The sequence below is a fragment of the Leopardus geoffroyi genome, chromosome A2, assembly GCF_018350155.1.
Source record: "Leopardus geoffroyi isolate Oge1 chromosome A2, O.geoffroyi_Oge1_pat1.0, whole genome shotgun sequence".
In the NCBI taxonomy this organism is placed as follows: Eukaryota; Metazoa; Chordata; class Mammalia; order Carnivora; family Felidae; genus Leopardus; species Leopardus geoffroyi.
This window is the reverse complement of record NC_059331.1, coordinates 94,403,182-94,424,077: the sequence shown is the minus strand read 5'-3', so window position 1 is coordinate 94,424,077 and position 20,896 is coordinate 94,403,182. Positions and strand designations below refer to the sequence as shown.

Sequence of the window (20,896 nt, the reverse complement as noted above, 5' to 3'; positions counted from 1 at the left end):
GAACTGAGGAAGGGCAGAGAGGAGGGAGAGAATCCCAAGCAGGCTCCGAGCTGCAGCACAGAGCCAGACGGAGGGCTCAAACTCACAAACCATGAGATCTTGACCTGAGCCAAAATTAAGAGCCAAACGCTTAACCAACTGGGCCACCCAGGTGCCCCATATGCCTTTTTTATAAAATGGAAGAAGTGGGAGATCAGGAACAGGAGAAGAAAACAAAAAGCAAAAACAGAACTGACAAGCTGCAAATTTCCTCAAGATTAGTCACAAGCTATGTATTTTTTATGGCAACACCAAAAAGCAATGGTGTGGCCTTACTGCAGCATATCAGGAGGCGTTGGCCTTATTATTGATAATATATATGATCACTCAGTTAAAGCTGTGTCTGGCAATTTTATCCACTATAAAGTTAGTATTCTCCCCTTTGAAAATAATAAGTCATTTGTAGACTTATTGAGTATTTTGAGACTAAGTAAATATGTTGGTTTTCATCAAACTCTCACAAACTAACTTTAGTTCTATTACTATTTTCCTAACTCCATCTTCTTCTCTATATTTACTTCTTGGTATTTTACTATAATAAATAGCTTTTCTTTCTTTCTATTTATATCAGCACAGACACACAAAATTTGGATTTATTCAATGGATCAGAACCCATTACTATTCATTTTGATGCTCAGATTGTCAGGTTTGGCCAGGGGAAACCTCTTCAAGCTGGCTCCTATATAATTTGTCAAGTCTCCATCATTCTTTGAGCATTTTCTACTTTCTGGAAGAGAAAGATATGCTGGGCTTGTCTTGTACTTTGCCTATCCCAGGGCTGGAATCTGTCTTTTCTCATAGGAGATCTGTTTAGGGTGTATTTATAAAACAGGTCTTGGATAGTGGTTGCCAGTAAGCTGTATTTCTCATTTATGGTTGGTAAATCAGTCTCTTGTGAATTTGGTTTGCATTAAGGAATTCTCCAGCACTCAGTCTTCCTCACTGAACCTGTCCAACTGAGGGGCAGACTCTGAATTGTAGTGTTAGCGTATTCAGCTGGGGATGCCCAATCTGTAGCAGCTTCCGATTTCCAGTGCAATGTATGGCTCTTCCGTCTAAGGTACTACCACAGAGTGGGGATTCAGTGAAGAGTGCATATGAGAAGCATCCCAGAAGGCTATAATCCAAAAACTAAAAGCCCATCCCAGGCTTCAGAAATTTTAAGGTGACTTACCTATCAGGACCACTTCTGGAAACCTCATGTTCTGAAGAATAAGGAAAGACCCTCCTATTTAACCATTTGAGAACTCTCAATCTTCAGGAACACAGACCATGAGAAAACTCCATTGATGAGGCAAATCTGGCACACTAACTTCATTCAGTGCTTTCTTGTGGAATGTTGAAATAGTCCAGTGAACTCCTAGGACCACTCTTAAAATGGGTGAAGGGTCTTGATGCTTCTGGAATAATAAATCCATGTTTTCCAATTCCTTTCCAATTGCTATTCTATAGGGCTTTAAATGGGCTGTATCTTTTCCAATTTATATATATTTGAGAAACATTTCTCAAAACATTTTCCCTTAAATCATTGAGGAAAAGGAAACAAAACTTGTAAAAATACATCTTTTAATAAACATCAAGAAATACAGTGCAGTTTCACTGAGGTTTTACATTGCAGTTTACAACAAACATTATCTATTATAGTGTATAATTACAAGTAAAGTAAACTCAAGAGTGGTTCTTTTTTTTTTTCCTCCCATGGCTGGATAAACCAAATCTGGTGCATCATATCATATTTAAGGTTGTTTTCCAAGCTGGATTCTGTAAAAGGCCCTTAACATTAATAACTTGTAACAACAACAAAAAAACATATCCCCCATCACAATGATAGCTTGATGAGTACTCAAAAACTACTAAAAGGAAATGTAAATACTTGCTTTCCTTTGATGGCTTTGAAGAATAGGTATTGATAGCAAATCTGAAATATTAAAGACAATAAGGGAAACAGCTGTTTCTTTTGCCTAGTATATCCATAATAAATACTAATTTGAGTCTACAGATTATGAAAAGACTTCAAAAAATGCTTACAGGAAAAGCTGCACATTTATATTTATGATCGCACAGACTAAAACATGTCTAGTGTATTAATGGTTGAATCTGCTTTTCTTTAACTTGTTTATACAAAGAACAGGAAGATGGTAGAATTCTTGACACTTCTGGACAAATTTAGTGAGAGAGGGGACTGATATTAATTAGCACAGGAGTAAATTAATATTAATCTCAAAATTCTACTTGCCATTGTTTTGGAGTGATCAAGATTCAGCTACATCTGGGAAGAGTAAAAAGGAATGGAACTGAAGGTAATCAGAAGCTATAACTAAAAAAACCATAGTTTTGCATGCTTTATACTGATGGCATTTAACAAGTTTACAACTGGATTTATTTGCTATATACATAAACTAGTGCTGTAATTGCGGGGGGTGGGGGAGGGTGGTGGGGAAGAACCACTTACATTCACAGAAGTACCAGAATCATATCCAGATTTGCAAAGAGGCATAATAACCACCTGTTTGCCATGCAACTAGCTGTTTGTGAAATATGTAATGGTTAATAAAACAAAATCCTTATGAACATAGTACTAATGTGTAGCAAATTATACCAATTAAGTCAGCAGCTCAAATTCATAAGGGTAAAGACCCAATTTCCCTGAATTTCTAAGCATTCATCTTGGTGTTAACATGGTTGTACCTAAATATTACCCCTTTAGAGGAAAGATTTTAAATACTCCTCCCTCTTCAATACAGCATCATACTCTCAGAGGTGAGAAGGAAACAATTTAATTTCTCTACCACTTTTGTCCATTCTCATGAATCCAACAGTGTCATTACAGTGTCTAGGCTAAGGTAGGTGCTCTAAAAGATCCAATGAACTGAATTTCTAAGTTCCAGAATATTGCTGGTATTGTACAATAAGCCTGTCTGCTAGAAAGCCATGTTGCTGGTTGAAATATATTCCTGGATCAATGACTGAGAAATTAACACCAGCTGCCAATAAAGTCAGACTGTTCCCTGTTGTTTAACAGTTTGATTTTCTTTATTATATTAAAATTTCTTAGTGGATGGGACCTGATCTCATACTTTTCATGTATTCTCTATAGCACCCACTAAAGTGTTGAGCAAAGATATACGCTCAAGGAAATAATCAGTGACAAGGGCAGGAACTGAATCAAGAGTGAATGTGGTCATGGTGAAGCCATAACTTACTTCACTCATCATTCAAAAGGCAGTCACCAGAGTGAATCTCTGATATTGTCACCGAAGAACAGATGCTTGTCCCCTACCACTGTCTAAAAGAGAACCAACCACTTGGGCCTCTTTCTTTCTCTTTGTCACTAAGAGATTATACAGGTGCATGAGTATTACTTGGTGGATGCTATCTGAAAAAAAATAAGGCTTTTCTGCCTCAGAGAGGAAGCACCAATCCATCGCATGGCCCCATTTTAACTCTAATAATACAATTTACAGAATCATTAACTTTTAAAATTATGTTAAATGTTATCCATACTAGTAGTTATTTAAAATGTTAGGCTTATTCTCTCTGCCATCACTTAAAATGCATTTTACTTTTAAACACTGCCATGAGGTAGAAGATAAGGAACTCACAAAAGAAAGTAATCTTCAAAATACCAAACTCTATTCAATACAATTAGCCCCGAGAGAAAGGTAAGAAAAGTTACAGCCTTAAGCTGGTAGACTGACTACTGTTAAAACATTACCCTTACCTGAAAGAAATTTCTTATATTTGAAATTGCCCTTCTTCCCAGTTTAAGGTATTATGGAAAAAGGACAATACACATTCTGAAATACTCATAAAGATCATGTACAACAGCCTCTCTTAGCCATCATTTTTTTACTTTACCATGTTGTTCTAAATCACCTCAACTGAGACACAGGTCCTTTCCACTTGAATAACTGATTAGATATCAACATAGAGGTTAAAAATCCTTCTAGCATAAGAAGCAAGATAAAAGGAATGATTCACATTTGAAATAATGTACTTTTCATAAAACTAGCAGCACTTCATTCTACCGGGACATACAAATTTGGCTTCATTGGTCAGAAACAAAGAAAAATGTATATAGGTCTAAAACAGCTCCTTGTACAAGGGAAATGTGAGGCTACAAGTTTTCTCTGAGAACTAACTACTTCCCCATTAGGTGGTATGTGAAACTACTGGAATGTCAATTTCGATGGCAGAGAGGCGAGAGCGTGCTGAATAGGGCTGTGAGTAAGTATGCATACTGGGAGGATGGGAATACAGCGGTTGCCAGAAAGGAGAAGGCAAAGATTTGCATGCACAGTACCAAATAAACAGTAGAAGGGAAGTCATAAACAGGCCCCCAGCACTAGCCATAGTGACATACACTGCATAGTCAAATGCAAAGACTGGCTCAAATTTCTTGTTCAGATGAATGTTATAAAAGATGACCCAGATGGATGGGGAGAGGCTCACAGTACCTGCCAGGAAGAACAGCAGCCCAGCCACCAGATGGCAGCCTGCACTATTGACCAGACACTTGGCCAGTTTGATGTTGGGCACTGAGGACCTGAAGGCCGTGTTACACATTCCAATCAGGCAGAGCAGCAGGGCACCCATTGCAATCAGGATGCTGAGAGGCAGGGCAAACTGGAGGACCCGCAAGTCCAGCTGGTCAACTGATGAGTACCAAGTAGTGTCATACATCAGGCAGTCACTGCTCCCATCATATCGGGCACACTTCACCCACAGGCCAGTGTAAACAGTCAGATTCTTCTCATTTCTGTTGAATGTGATCAGTCGTAATTTCCTCCAGTTGGGAAGCAGAGTCCCCGCAAAGAGGCCTGCTACCGAGGCGATTCCACACAGGAAGGAGAGGACTGTGGCTGCATGGACATCCCGACAGCCCATGGCAGGCAGGCTTGTGCAGTACTGTCAGTCAGACTAGGGGTGACACACAAGAGGACAAATCATGAGGGGACAATAGGAGAGCAGAGCAGGAAGGGTGGTGCTGATTGGCAGCACAACTAGTGATGTCAATGCAAAGAGGGAAATTCTGTCCCTGTTTCCTATGTATAATATGAATGTATATAAACACATATGCATGTGACCTCAGAGCACAGGTACACTCACATATGCTTAGTTACCACTGCCTGGGTCATGTAGCAGCTGAAGTTGTTGAACATGAGTACTTTTCTTCAAATATGAGTATTTTCAAGAAATATTGGGGTTTCAAGAAATATTGAACATGAGTATTTTTCTGCAAATCAGAAGAACCATCAAAATAATTTCAAATTCTCTTAACATCACATCTTAAAGTCTCTCAGTTGTCATTAATCACTCATTCAATGTACATATATCAAGTACTTTAATGTGTCCGGCCTTTAAATATACTGGGTTGGAGGACTCATAACTGTCAACTACAAAAAAACACAAACTCAGCCTCCAATGCTCATGAAATGTAAAATGAAACTAGCATGCGGCTGAGGTGAAGGCAGCTCATAAAAGACAAAGATGTAGGGAAAGAAGCATTACAAGACAGCAGATTGGCTGAGGAGGGACTCTGAGCCAGACTGCTAGCATTCTAATCCCCACTTCCTCATTTACTAACCAAGTGACCTTGGGTCAGCTACAGAACTTCTCTGTAATTCATTTTCCTCATCTATAAAATGGAAAAATAATAGTACCTACCTCGCAGAGTTCTTTTAAGTATTCAGTGAGTTAATATAATGTCCAGTACTTAAAACATGTCTGGCATGTTGGTAAGAGCAATTCAAGTGTTAACTACTTCTTAGCACTCAGTGACCAGCTCAGTGCCTGGCACATGGAGCAGTTTAAAGAATGTTTGCTGAATAAACGCTAAATAAGAAAAAGCAACAGCTAACATCTCATTCCTATATACTAGCCACACTGATAATTACAAAATCTAAACGAACTCCTCTCCAATGAGTTAGTCAAATGAAAAGAAGAGAACAAAGATCCCTGAAATTAGTCTGCTCAACTACTTCCTGGCCAACTCAAGCTGACTTGCATGCTTTTCAGGTTATTACAGTAGTGGTTATTGGTTATTATACAATTAGTGCTCATATAAGATGAATGCAAAAATTCTTGAAGTAATGAGAACCTATCTATCTCTACCAATGCTATTGTAAGAAAAGGAAAAAAAAAAAAAAAGTAGCCAGGCCTTTCTCTCATTGCAAATTAAAAGGCTGTGTGTGTTCTTGGGGTGCCTGGGTGGCTCAGTCAGTTGAGCGTCCGACTTCAGCTCAGGTCATGATCTCACGGTTCGTGGGTTCAAGCCCTGCATCAGGCTCTGTACTGACAGCTTGGAGCCTGTGGCCTGTTTCTGATTCTCTCTCTGCCCCTCCCCTGCTCATTCTCTGTTTCTCTCTCTCAAAAATAAATAAATGTAAAAACAAAAAAATTTAAATAAATAAATAAATAAAAGGCTGTGTTCTTTCTCTGTATATGACAAAGTACAAGAACCAGTATCTTATTCAGCTTTAAGAGTCTGAAACTCACTTTCCAAACCACTCAAATGTATTTTCTCTGACTTCTATCATACCCCCAATGAGGCAACACAACAGACTGATAAGGCAGCACATTTACTTCTTTTAGTCAGATAATGATGAAGGGGCATCTTCATCATACATACTGTATGTATGTGTTCAGAGTCCCCATCATCCTTTGCAGAGTCAAATATCTGCTGCGATGGTGGAGTAGCATTCCCAGGAGTTCAGGGGCCAGAAAGAAGACCAAAATGCTAAACTGGGTTAGGACTTGATCAAATGTGTTTGAATGGGAAGGCATAATGTTCTTTAGGAAACAACATATTTGCATATTAATATAATCACATAAACTAGGAATAACTTTACTAGCAGAAAACATATAGGTATGTATACATACCTATATAACTGTACAATATAAAATCAAAGTGTAAGCACAAGTGAATCATTTTTCAAAGTCTTCAAGCTAAACATAATTAGTTCTGAATTTCTCCATTAATATTAGTTTACTACTTGTTTATTATGTTGCCTTCTGTCAAGATTACCAGAAGTAGAAATTGTTTATGAATATGTTACAGATGAAAAAAAACAAGGGAATTATAGTCTGAATTTATATTTTTCATTCAAATTGGGGGGAAAAACTGTCTTGCTTAATTTTAGCAAACAACCACCTTGTTCCAGCAATGGAAACTGTGGTGCAGGTTTGAGGATGTTTATACTGGAAAAGGCTACTAATGATGTCACGCTCCAAATTTCAGCTTCTTGTTGATTTTCGTTCATTTACCTGTCTCCCCCATATGCTGTTACCAACTTGCACAGTACCTGGCACATAAGTCATTCTGGCAATACTGGAATAAATAAGTACTGGGCACTATTAGGCTACTGGTAATGTAGAACTGAACAAGGAAGTAGTTATTATAAGTAATAATTCATTCAATGAATTGATTTATTCAACTCAGTATTTAGCACAAGCAAAATACCCTAGATTGACACTGAGGCCACTAAGATCTGGACCTTGCTCCAATGTGTTAACAATCAGACTGAGAGAAAGAATATGCTGCTTTATGAGAACTCAAAATGCTAACAATCAATTATATGATTACTACCTATCAACTGATATTGTTAGATATTAAGGAAAGTGAACCAGTAAGGTACCTGTTCATAAAAATGTATCATCCAGGGTTAGAAAAAGACTGAGCAATGAAAGAGAATGATGATTTGATTAAAGTTGTGAAGACTCAAGAAAAAAGGTTCCTTCTGTTTCTCTCAAAGCCTCAAAACTCCTTTAGGCAATGCGCTCAGCATCCTAACCCAATCACAAATTCCCTCTTGCTTTCAGAGATAGGTGTCAAAAACTTGGAGTATCAATATAATTGAGATTTCTCCAATCAAGCTGTCTTGTGCCACTAATTCCTACAATACAAAGGGAGTAAGAAACAAGATCAGAATGAATGACTTTAATATTAATAAATAAATTTCTGTAGTTCTTAGACTATAGACTATCAAATGATACTAATGAACAGAGGTGGGTCAATATTTACTTTGGGATCAAGTGTGTTAATATTTATACTGCATCAAATCAACACACATGTTATATCAGTCCCCTGAACTTGCTTTTACTGAAGCATTCTTAGCTCATACCCCAGAGATTGAGTAGAAGTCCTAATTTACACAGCCAACAAGAAATGCAATGGCATTTTTCACATGGGAAATACTATTAACCTCAATTCTTTAGCTAATTTCAACCTCAGTGCTGGAATTAATGTCCTTGCTCTTTGTAACTTTTTTTGGTTGCTTTACTTTTTAGGACCTGTTCTTAACTCCACATATGCATGATTTGATGTCATATATCTCACTAGAGGGATGAAATAACATTTAATAGGGATAGTTAGGAAAAGGAATGTTTAATGATTTAAAACTGAAAATAATGCTCTCAGGTTAGGATTTGTTCATATTAAGAGGGTGAAAGATCTCTACTCTTGTGCTATGCCAATTAATTCTTAATCCAAAATAATTAAACACAAATCTGATTATTTCACTTTTTTTTTTAAGATTTTAAGTAATCTCTACACTCAACATGAGGCTCAAATGCATAACCTTGAGATTAAGAGTTGCATGCTCCACCGACAGAGCCAGCCAGATGCTCCTTGCTACATTTCTTACATTCAATGGCTTCCTTTTTCCCTCAGAATACAGTTTCTAAATTTCAAAACTTTCCCATGTTTTCCAAAGTTTCAAATCCCACCATCTGGTTCCTGACAAATTCTCAACATCCTTATTGTATCAGCTTCCCATCTAACATGCTACAGACTATGTAGCCATACTGCTTTTAACTCTTCAAATTTTGCACATTTATTTATTTTTTATTTTTGAGAGAGAGACAGAGTGTGAGTGGGGGAGGAGCAGAGAGAGAGGGGGACACAGAATCTGAAGCAGGCTCCAGGCTCTGAGCTGTCAGCACAGAGCCCAACATGGGGCTCGAACTCACAAACCGTGAGATCATGACCTGAGCTGAAGTCGGACACTTACTGACTGAGCCCCAAATTTTGCACATTTAAATTTGGCTAAAGGCTTTAGTTCATGCTATTTTTCCTTCTAGGACTTTCTTAATTTCATTCTATTCTTTGCTTACCTAACAGGTATTCATTTTTCTAATTTCCAAGGAGGCTGGCCCCAAACCTGTTTTCTCTTCCCCTATCCTTAACCTCCCCACCAGCCCTGGTTATATGATCTGAAAGCACCTTTGTACTTTTTCTTTGGTAGCAGTGATTATGCTTATAATTCCTCATTCAACATTTATCTTTCCTACCAGACTGAATTCCAGGAGGACAGAGAGCCTTCTCTTTTATTCTGTCCCACACTGGTACACAGAAGACACTCAATTATTTGTTAAAGAAATAAACAAACAAATAAATGTAAGGTCCACATGGGTATAGTCCATGATCCAGGGAGAAGGTCACAAATTTGCTCTGTTATCAGTTTCTTTCATTCATGCACTCACTTACTCATTCATTCATTCATACCCTGTGTTTTGAAGTCTCCAAGTTGCTTCTAGACCATGCCTCCGCTTTCCACTCTTACGTGACCAGTCTCTCCTACTTTTTTAAAACAAAGTTCATTTTCTTGCCCTAAAAACTTCCCAAGATAAACGAGGCCATTCCCAAGTATTTACATAGAGACTATTCTTCTAGAAATAAATATCTAAGATTGGCAACACTAGTTAACTTCCATAGTGGTCAATGGATCAATCAATTATGACAGTGTTGAACCTGGTGTTTTCAACTTAATAGGTATGTTACTAGTGGATATACTCCTTTATTAAGAGTGGTTAATATATCAAATTAATGTTCATCAAAGCAAAACTATTTTTAAAGCAAAACTATTTTATTTGTATTTAGATTTTCTTTTTAAAAGAGCAATGGAGAAAAAAAAAAAAAGATAAACACCTTTTGGTCACATGAAAATCCCTTATTAGGGACTGTAGAAAGTATGTAAGGTTAAAAACACACTAACAAATCTAAGTAGCACTCCTGAACACCAGCTAGGTCAAATATACAGGTGTCTGGGCTTTTTGTTTCCATCTAAGAGGCAACCTGGTATTACAGTCCCAGCAACCAAAGACCCAAATGCCAGTCACAACCTGGGCAAGTCATCTATGTTCTCTGAACTCAAATATCTCACCTATAAAATGCCATCCAAGGTAGCTGTAAGACCATGAACAGTAAAACCCTTTGTAAAACAGAGTATGGTCAGAAATTTAAGTTTATAATGATTACTAGTAGGCTTATTTATTTTCTTTAGCTAGGAACACACTTTTCTTCCGGATCTTAGCAAACAATCACACATGGTTACAGCCATAAAACAATAATAACAGAGCATTCTCTTTAGAGTAGTTACTGAGCACATCAAATGAAGTCTCTGTTTCAAAACAAGCACTTCACATTTGTCATCTATCTGTTCCATGGTGACTTTCAGAGAAGTAGATGGATAAAATTTGGTACGCAGTTAAAGGTGATCAAATGTATCATTTCAAATAAAAGTATTTTCAAAAAGATATCTATGGTTTTGAATACTGTTCAAAGAAGTCTAAGGCAGGAATAATGGCTAACAGCTTTAGGAATTCACAGACCCATCACTATGTAATTTTTTTCAGGGATAATCCCAGGAAGAGCTATATGAGAACACATGTGTAACAGCAGCTACATTAATTCTTGATGGTAACACTAGCAGTCCCTTCTACCAGTAATTGGAGTTATTTTAGAAACTGTAGGTCAATCATTGCACTCACAAGGGAGATCTATCTTATAACTTTATTTTGCTGAACAAGAGAAAAACATGACATCTCATATATGGTGGAAAAAGGAAAAGGAGTAAAATCAAAGAATGTACTTACTCTTTGAAGTACTTGACAGCTCTAAAACAACTTTAATCAACTTAGAAGAAATATATGCACATCTGAATAGACAGTAGAGATGATCTGGGCCTAAAGAAATAGGGAAAATGTCCCAAATTAACATGATACTTCTCTAAATTACGTGTGTATATGTATACACACACACATATAATGTACACACACATATATATGACAGATTTTTTAGATCCTTCTGATGATTACGAATAAGGAGAGCCAAGGAAACTCTGTGCAGTTAGTTGTCTTGAAAGTAAAATAAATTTGTTTCTTTTGTACCTTTTAAAAGAATACTGATAACAAAACTAGGCTGAACAAAAGTTGATCTGCATGTGCATCCTAAACTTTGCAACTAATTTACAATTCCACCAATGGCTCTACCTGCCATTTAAGTATGTTACCATAGATCTATTTTAAGCATCAACAACTTCCTTTTCAAACTATTTATCACAATAGGTAGGACGAGGATACAAACTTGTAAAAGCTTCAGAACTTCCTGGATAGGGCATTTATCACTAGCCCTATTATTATTATATAGAATGTTGTCCTCAACAGTCTGCACAGAAGAGATTTCAATCAAATTGTAATTTTTCTTTTCTAAATGTATGTTTCTTGAGTTAATATCATAGAATTCCTCACTCCAAATTAAGGTAAATTGATTTACAATTAAAGACACACACTAGGATCCCTGACTTTTCATTTTAAGTGGGGTCACCAAATCTGGCCTTCCTCTAACGTGGTGACAGCCCCCTCCAAGGCGTTATTACACACAACTTGGGCTTCAGAGTAAACCAAGCTTCCAGAAAAACCCGCACTCCTTCTCCTTTCCTTCAAGCCCTGCCCTTAGAAGCATCAGAGCTAGCAGAAAGAAAGAGAGAAAAAGAAGGGGAAAAAAAAGCTCTCCTGGTTAGAGTCAATGGAAAGAGACCGCAACAGTGACTGTGAACAAGCCCATCCCTGGAACACTGAGTGGGTCTGAACCAAGAGCAGGTCATCATTACACAACCAGCTGGTGATTCAAAAATAGCAACTTCCAGCTCCACACCTCACACCCCGCTAGCCAAGCCCAAGCCCTTGGCTGCTGCGGCAAGACACCTCGACATTTCCATACTCCTCTGTACAAAATAATTTTTTAAAGCCTTATAAAATACCTCCTCACTCAATTTTCACGTCCACAGATGTGGTCAACAGTTTTCAGGGTCCCTGATTCTCTTCGACTTAGCTACTTTACACAAAATCCTCCACTATTTATGCAAAGGACCCAGATTCTTGACGTCCAGAGATGTGGTCAACAGTTTTCGGGGTTCCTGATTCCCTTCCACTTAGCCATTTTACACAAAATCCTCCACTATTTATGCAAAAGACCCGGATTCTTGACCACACCTACCTGTTTCTCACATCCAAGACATTTCACTCGCCGACACTGAGGAGCTTCTTAGAGCGTCTCCCTCGCGGCGTCCCAGGAAGTGCGTCCCCAGCGAGCCGCACCGGAGGCTTCTGGGAGCTTAGTCAGGTTCTCCCGAGACCCTAATCAGGAATGCCCTGAATGACTGAGAGACTACAATTCCCAGAAACCACGGGGACGCCGGCCGCAGGCAACATCCTGCGACCACCTCTCGCCGATCTCCCCAACCTCCAGCCACCTTATTCCTCTTGCACCTTCAGTTCCGTCCAGGTTTCAGTTACAGGTGTTAAAAAAAAAAAAAAAAAAGTTAAACGAAACAGAAGTAAAAATACTTTTGAGTTGGGTGCTCAAGTAAATATTTACTACTAAGTGTGATCTCCCCTTAAGATTTGTTAGCAAAAATCCTTACATACTTTTTTTCATAAAACATTTATGGAGTCACAAAAAGGAAAACAGCTCAAATTGATTTGGAATATTTTCAAAGATAGAGAATTTGAATGGTACAATGAACATCCATACACTTACGCTCTAGATTCAACAATTATCAACATTTGCCACATTTATCTTCTCTCCACTTGTATGTATGTGATCACTATGATGATAGGCATCGTGACAGTTCAGCATCCTTTGTTTTAAAATTTTAAAAACATATTTAGCTGCTTTGTTTTATATGGGGTTTTGCTACATATTAGTTGGGTTGCCTTGGGCAAGTTACTTCCCTCTGAGGTTATCTGTAATGAGGATAAGATTACCTGCATCATAAAATTGTCTTGAAAATTAAAGGGACTTAATACAGGCAAAGCGCTGAGCACATAACTGGCTATTAGATATTTGAACTAACTCTCATCTTCTGCACAATTTCAACATCCTGTCCCTTTCTTTGTGGCTTCTCCTAAATATGAATTACTGTATTCGTGAATATCTGAATTAAAATAAAGGTTTCAGAAGTCTTGTATTGGACAGATCTGATTTCTTTTTCATATATAAAGGATGTTGAAGTGTCATGATGCCTACTAATTTCAAATGATCACACACACAAATAGAAATAAAGTAAATGTGGCAAATGTTAGTAATTGTTGAATCTAGAGAGAGGAAGTATATGGGTGTTAATTTACCATTCCAATTCTCTGTATCTTTAAACATTTTCAAATAAAAAGTTTGAAAAAAGCATCATAGTTTTAAACAAAAGTAAAGAATGGCATCCATCCATCCCTATCCCACTCTGCCCCTGTACTTAACTTGGGCAAGTTAAGTAACCTCCTTGTGGCTCGGGATCTTATCTAAAAATAATGGTAAGGATTGAATGAGTTACTATACATAGAGAAGTTTACAACAGTGTCTGACACTGGTTTTTGTTGTTGTTGTTGTTTTTAACCATTTTCCATTTTGTGTTGCTCGAGGGAATTTTGTTAGTGATGGAAAAGGGTGAAAGTCTACTATCCACTATTACTACCTTCCCATCTGCCATACTGCTTCAGAGGATGGATAGAGCTATCTAAGACCAGAAGCAATCTAATCCTAAAACTAGACCTAGAAATGTAATTATGAGAAAGAATATTCGACCTCAGTGATGGATGATGGCAATATGACACAGCATAACTCACTTCTTTGCTCTGAACTTCAGCTCTTTCATCTAAAAAACTGAATTGAATCCCATAACTGTATACAAAATCATTTTATAATTTATTTCCTCATCACTAATGAATACTACCTGGTTAGCAGACGTTAGCTGGGATGAATATGTAATTGATTATAATAAAAAAGTAACAGCACCAAAAGGAAGGGATGACAACACTATTTTTAAACTAATTGATAAGTTCATGTCTATGGTTAACCTGGCCTCTGGTATAGCAAAGATGGAACAAAATGCATATGCACACACCTTGGTGGGACTAGAATATTGGAACATCATTCTCAGAAGTACTCTATGAAAGACTTTAGATCAGCAGTTAAGAATCCTGGCTTTCGATTCTTTTCTCAAACGAGACTCCTTCCCCCCCAATCATGGAGACTTTTCAAGGAGTAAGTCAAATCCTTAAAAAAATTCACTGCAATCTCTCGCCACCAAAATTCTACAAAGGTCTGCTTACTGTATTAGTTTCCTATTGTTGCTGTAACAAATTACCACAAAATTCAGTGTCTTAAAATTACACAAATTTATTATCTTACAGTTCTGAAGGTCAGAAACCTGACACAGATCTCACTGGGTTAAACTAAAGGTGTTGGTAGGGCTGCATTCTTTTCTGAAAGCTTCAGGAAAGGTTCTGTTTCCTTGTCTTCTCAGCTTCCTGAGGACACCTGCATTCTTTGGCTTATGGCCCCCTTCCATTTTCAAACTCAGCAATGGCTGGTTGAGCCTCTCAACATCTGAATCACATCACTCAGACGTTCTTCTGTAACCCTCTGTCATCTTTTAAGAACTCTTATGATTACATTTGACCTATTTGCACCACCCAGGATAATTTACTCTATAGTCATCAGATGAGCAACCTTAATTCTCCCTTGCCACATAACAGAGCATATTCACAGCATATTCTTGAGATGATGAGGACATCTTTAGGGGACCATTATTCTGCCTGCCACAGTCACTAATAACTCCTTTCCGTTGCATCCAAGGGTCTCTTTTGGGTTCCCGAATTGTCTTCCACCTCCTTCAGGTCCACATTGCACAGTTCTGACTGCCTCTCCCCCCCGCACCCACCCCGAACTCTGCTTTCTTGTTTTTGGAAACATCAACATTTCTACCCTACTGATTTACCTGATTTGTTTCCTGTCCACCTGTTGCTTTCACGTTCTTCTCCCCATTCCCCAATTATCAAAAGCCTCTGTCCTTGGGGCCCTCTCTATCAATAAATACTTCTTCAAAGGGTAACCTGAAATCTCCAAATCCACATGTCTGGCCAAGACTTTTCATAACTTTAGGACTATTTCTAAGTACCAGCTCATATTGTTAACTGCCATTAACTTTAATTTCAGCATTCTCCAAATATAAGTTAATAATTATACTCCTTATGGCTTCCAACATTCCTTATTTTGTCAGCGGTTTCCCTTTATTTCTTATCTGTTTTTGAAATCTTCATACTTTTCAGTTAAATTAGGGACCACATCTTAATTCTTCCTTTGGAATATCCATTTGCTCTTTTTTCACTACAAAGAATTGTCACAATCCTATTTAAGCCCTTGTCTCCTCATATTAAGATATGTGCAACAATTTCCTTATGTATATATTGCCAATTTAAAAATAGAGAACATTGAATATTTCTTACATTCCAAACACGTTTTCCATGAATCATCTAATTTAATCACAATAACTCCACATTAATGACAAATAAATTGAGATGCAGAGAGGTTAAATGATATGCTCAAAATTAGTAAGTAGTTTGTGGTAGGTATTCCCAAAAGGTAGCTGTTACCATTCAGAACTTTCCAGATCAGGGCAGTCTCCTTATTTTGGATTTGTGTCTAAAACTGTACTTTTTTGAAATGCACGTTGAAGCTATTCTGAACTTGGAATGGCTTTCAACTATCCTCTTTTCCCACTCAAATCCTGCTTTCACCCTTATCTGAATAATTTTATCTTCTCTAGATTATACACGTCAATTCCAAATTGGGAAGCAACTAGCACATATTGTTCCCTTTTTATGTTTTAGTCATAGCTCACCATAATATTTCCATGACTAAAACTCAACAAATACAGATTAATTTAAAAATTTCCCTATATACTATGTTTTAGAGGAGTCACATAAAAAATACTATTAATTGGGAAGTTGGGAAATGTAGAGAGAAAAGTAGGAAAGTATTATGGGTAGAACATATTCCTCAAAAGTTCCAATGTTGGGAGTCCTAACTCTTTCAACATACCTCAGGATGAGACAGGGTCTTTACAGAGGTAATGAAGTTAAAAAGAGGTCATTATGGTGAGCCGTATTCAATCATGATGTTTCCTTATAAAATGGAAAAATTTGGAGACAACCCCCCCCCCCACACACACACAATGCCATGTAGATGATGGCAGAAATTGGGGTGTTGCTTCTATAAGCCAAGGAACACCGAAGTTGACTAGCAAACCACTAGAAGCTAGGCAGGTAACACAAAAGAGATTCTCTCCCAAGAGCTCTCAGAAAGAACCACCGTGATCTCCAATTTTTAATTTCCATAATTGTGGCACAACACATTTCTGTTAAGTCCTTCAGTTTATGGTACTTTGTTACAGTATCCTTAGCAAACGAATACAGGAAATAAGGGAAGAACGTTCTGGATAATCAAGCAGTGAGCTGTCATTTTAAAAATGGTTAGAACTTTGTAATCTACTATAAAAGAGGTAGGATGAACGCCCATGTTTTTAGTCTTAATAAAGTTACTGGTGAATAGGGGAGGGAAGGAAATTGAACAAAAGAATTGGTTTAAAGTGGCATAACTGAAGGCGTCTTTGTGTAATTGAATTCAGGTGCTAAGTCTTTGTCATTTACCATGCCCAGAACCCCCTCCTTTCATCACCACTGTTTTTAACCCAGTTTTTACAGACAAACCTGTATAAACTTTTGATGAACGTGTTACAAATTTGGCAGTATGGCATTAGTGGTTCTTTAAAGCAGGTGACTTTTTCTGGTTTCTATTTTTATAGGAAAGGCCATGTGTACACATTACATTGTTCTTATAATTTCTGTTGACCTCGAAGTAGTACCAGTTCATGGAAAGATTTGTTTTTGAAACTGAGGCTTATTACAGAGTACTCTTCTTTTGCCTCATTAGGATTTGGTTGACCAGAGACTTTTATTTACTGTCATCTAATGATGTTTCAAATCCATTCAAAGCCATAAGCTTTTACTCAGCACCTGCTCTTGATTTGAAGTACCATTTTCAACCTCCCTCAATTTGTAGCCTACCATATACAATAAAACTGAAGGAATATTTTAGCTTTATAATTATATCCTTTTTCTTATTATAAGAGAATTACACCATGGTCTTCTTAAAGCCTTTTATATTGGAATAATAACAGTAATAACGTTTGATAACAAATAAGAAAATGAAGCCACTGGTGAGAAGATATTGGCAATTTCAGAAAAATATATTGAAATATGTGCCATGAACAAAGGAAGCTTTTGTCCTTCATTTTCAACTTTCAATGCATTTGGAGTTTATAAAATAAATAGAAAAGAAAAACCAACTTTGCCATATATTGCTCCAAAATTAGTTATAATATAAACCGTATAGGCTGATCTTCAAATTTTAAGTATTTCAGAGGACAAGGACATGATTCAAATAATAGCTACGCTTCACATAGCCTAGTATCTGGGCAACCCAATGAATTTAATTTCTATTACAAATACATTAACTACTAAGCAACAGTCATATAATGAGAAACAGAATAAGTACAAAATTTAGAACTGCCTAAAATTAATGACTGGTGATGGCTAGAAATGGTAGTGGATATTGTCCCTGGCTTTTTCATTCTTTTGATAGCCAAGTGAGGTAATAACCCCACCTGTTACTCCTGAATACTCACAGGGAAATACTACAACTTTCCAACATATATGCTTTTCTCTCTCCTATTCTCATTTCTTTTACCTACCTGACTTTGCTTTTCCTTCAGCTGGCTTGTGACACCCAACTTAAGGCTAGAGAGACTCCTGATACTTTCCCTCTATTTGCCAAGCTCCAATCACAAAACAAAACAAAATGCTACCCTTAAGTAGCTGTTTAAAAAAATAAAATTTTCATTATTGTTTAACTTTGCAGTAAACATTACAGCATGTTGTCTGCCAACATTTATTAACTGTTTATTTAAATGACTTAATTACAAGGTATAAACTCTTGTAAGGCAAAGACTTTTTTTAAATTATAAAATACATTAGTCTCTCAAAAAGGTTAAAAAAAACCCAAACTCTCATGTACCACCACCAAACTTAATAAATGACCCAAAGGCAATATAGTGTAGTGTTTAAAAGAGATAATATATGTGAAAATCTCAGCACAGTGTCCAGTATATGGAAACATTACTGTGTTAGATATTATGAATACCAGCACAGATCATGTACTCAAACAAAATTTCTGGATTTGTTTCACTTGTCTATTCCATAAGGAGACAGGCAGATTTAAACTGAATCTGATACTCAAGGGTTTAAAAATATACATTAAATTCATTTCACAATTTGGTCTTCAAACAAAATGTTACCATGTTTTTGAAATAAGATGTCCTCTGTGCAAGGTTTACAATTTAGACTACTGCTTTCACTGCTGCTTTGAAACATTTTTTTTAAAATTGTATTCTGTATGCTTCATTTTTAAATAGCTGTTATCTATAGATTTAAAGTAATCTCAATGCCCAATGTGAGGCTTGAACTCACGACCCTGAGATCAAGAGTTGCATGCTCCACTGACAGAAACAGCCAGACACCTGAAACATTATTTTAAATGTAACTAAAAGATACTACAAATTTCTAGAGAGAATCTACCTTTATTAAGTTTTTTTTTTTTTTTATCTGAACTTTGCAAACCCTGTGAAACTACTTGGAAAATACTCCATGTATTTATGTACATTTTTGGAAAGAAAAAAAAATCTTTAGCTTTCATTAACTTTCTCAAAGAAATCTCTGTACTCCCTCCTCCCAAAGCAAATGAATACTGAGCAAAGATATGTAACTTTACAATAAAACTAACTAGATAAAAGCTTAAATAACTTTGACCTCAATGTTCCCATTATGACTTTTTTTCCCAATTATATACGTTTACCACTTAAAAGAAAACATTATTTTCCATAAAGTTCATGTTGGTATGATAATAATATGGATATATATTGCAAAAATAATGTTATAGGTTTCTGGAATATTCTTGCTCACAGGTGACATCTTCAAAGCACAGATCCAACTTCACAGTATGATCTGCTTAATACTTAACAGTGCTGATGCTACAAACTTGTAATTCATGGCGGTAAATGAATCTGACACAAGCTCTTCAAGAACTACTGGGACGTGGTAAAAATTTACTATACATAGCACAGTGATAGTCTGGGTATTCAGTAATATAAAAATTAAGTCTTCCAGGGGCGCCTGGGTAGCTTATTTGGTTAAATGTCTGACTTAAGCTCAGGTCATGTTCTTACAGTTTGTGAGTTCGAGCCCCTGGTTGGGCCCTATGTGGACAGCTCAGAGCCTGGAGCCTGCTTCAGATTCTGTGTCTCCCTCACTCTTTCTGCCCCTCCCCCACTCATGCTCTGTCTCTGTCTTCTCTCTCTAAAACTAAAAAAAAAATAAAAATAAAATAAATCTTCCAAAAAGTATATATATTTTGAAAGGTAAAAATGACAAAAAATCTTGCTTAAGGACAAAATAAATGGCATCTGAGATGTTAGTATATTTATTTCAAGATAAATCTTTACTTTTTAAAATGTATGTTTGATAAAATAAAAAGAGATCCAGATTTTCTCCTTCTGTTTAGAATAAAAATTAACCATCAACTTTTCAGTAACTAGAAGATACAAATAATGAAACATTATAGTGAGTTACATAACACAGTGCTTCAGTTAGTTGTGGAGTAGTAACCTTGGCATTGCTGACATAGCAAATAAGAGATAGTTCCTCTTAATCCTCAGCACACATCTACTATCCTTTGCCACAGCAGAAAATAAGATTATGGTGTCAGAACTTCAGAAATTTACCTGATGAAACTGTCCTCACATTACTACTTGTTTATATTTAGGAAATAATAAGAGTAAAATAGAAAAATGACACTAAAGTTATAAATGTAAAACATGCCCATATGAAACATGGTCCTAACGATCAGGACAAATGTTCAAATTCTGCATGTTCTCCTCACTCTTAATTCTTTGTTGTAAAGTGGAACCAGACTATTCTAATTTCCCAGTTTCTGCTACTGAATGTAAGTAAGATCCATAGGGAAGCAGATCCTGTCTGCTTTCTTCAACCCTATACACGCTGTGCCTTGCATAGTGCCTAACATAGCAGAAACAATAAATACTTGTGCCATGAAGAAAAAAGAAATAGAAAAGAAAGCCAGTGATCTGGGGCTTAGAATGAGAGGTGGGAGTGGGGAACAAAAAGTAGAACAAATAAAAGTGAATAATGCTTGTAAAAACTCATTCACAGTGTCATATCAGAAGAAATTTAAGTAGAATATTGACATATTTATTTAATACTTATTGCTATATGTAAAGGCTTCACTAAGCCTTAAATTCCAAAATAATTTGTAATAATTTAAAAGCGGCTTTGAAGAATATTTTTTTTTGCACTTTGGGTTATAATATTTATGTATGTATGTATGTATTTAATTTTAAATTTACTCTTTTTACTTTACATCCAAGTTAGTTAGCATATAGTGCAACAAGGATTTCAGGAGTAGATTCCCCTAATGCCCCTTACCCATTTGGCCCATCTCCCTTCCCTCCACCCCTCCAGTAACCCTATGTTTGTTCTCTATATTTAAGAGTCTTTTATGTTTTGTCTCCCTCCCTGTTTTTATATTATTTTTGCTTCCCTTCCTTTATGTTCATCTGTTTTGTATCTTGAAGTCCTCATATGAGGGAAGTAATATTTGTCTTTTTCT

The 20,896-nt window shown here is 36.7% G+C and overlaps 1 protein-coding gene across 1 annotated transcript; it reads right to left on the bottom strand.

The window, feature by feature from the left end:
- Positions 1-1,588: 1,588 nt before the first annotated feature.
- Positions 1,589-12,556, bottom strand: CLDN12 (claudin 12). Its single transcript, XM_045497011.1, has 3 exons — positions 12,317-12,556; positions 10,915-11,004; positions 1,589-4,959 (listed from the first exon to the last, which is right to left on the bottom strand). The coding sequence occupies exon 3, from the start codon at positions 4,924-4,926 to the stop codon at positions 4,192-4,194; it is 735 nt and encodes a 244-aa protein (XP_045352967.1). The 5' UTR covers positions 4,927-4,959; positions 10,915-11,004; positions 12,317-12,556; the 3' UTR covers positions 1,589-4,191.
- Between the last annotated feature and the right edge of the window lie 8,340 nt (positions 12,557-20,896).

Excerpts from the sequence above, each read along its gene's own strand:
- CLDN12 (XM_045497011.1), bottom strand. The coding sequence starts at position 4,926 with ATGGGCTGTCGGGATGTCCATGCAGCCACAGTCCTCTCCTTCCTGTGT.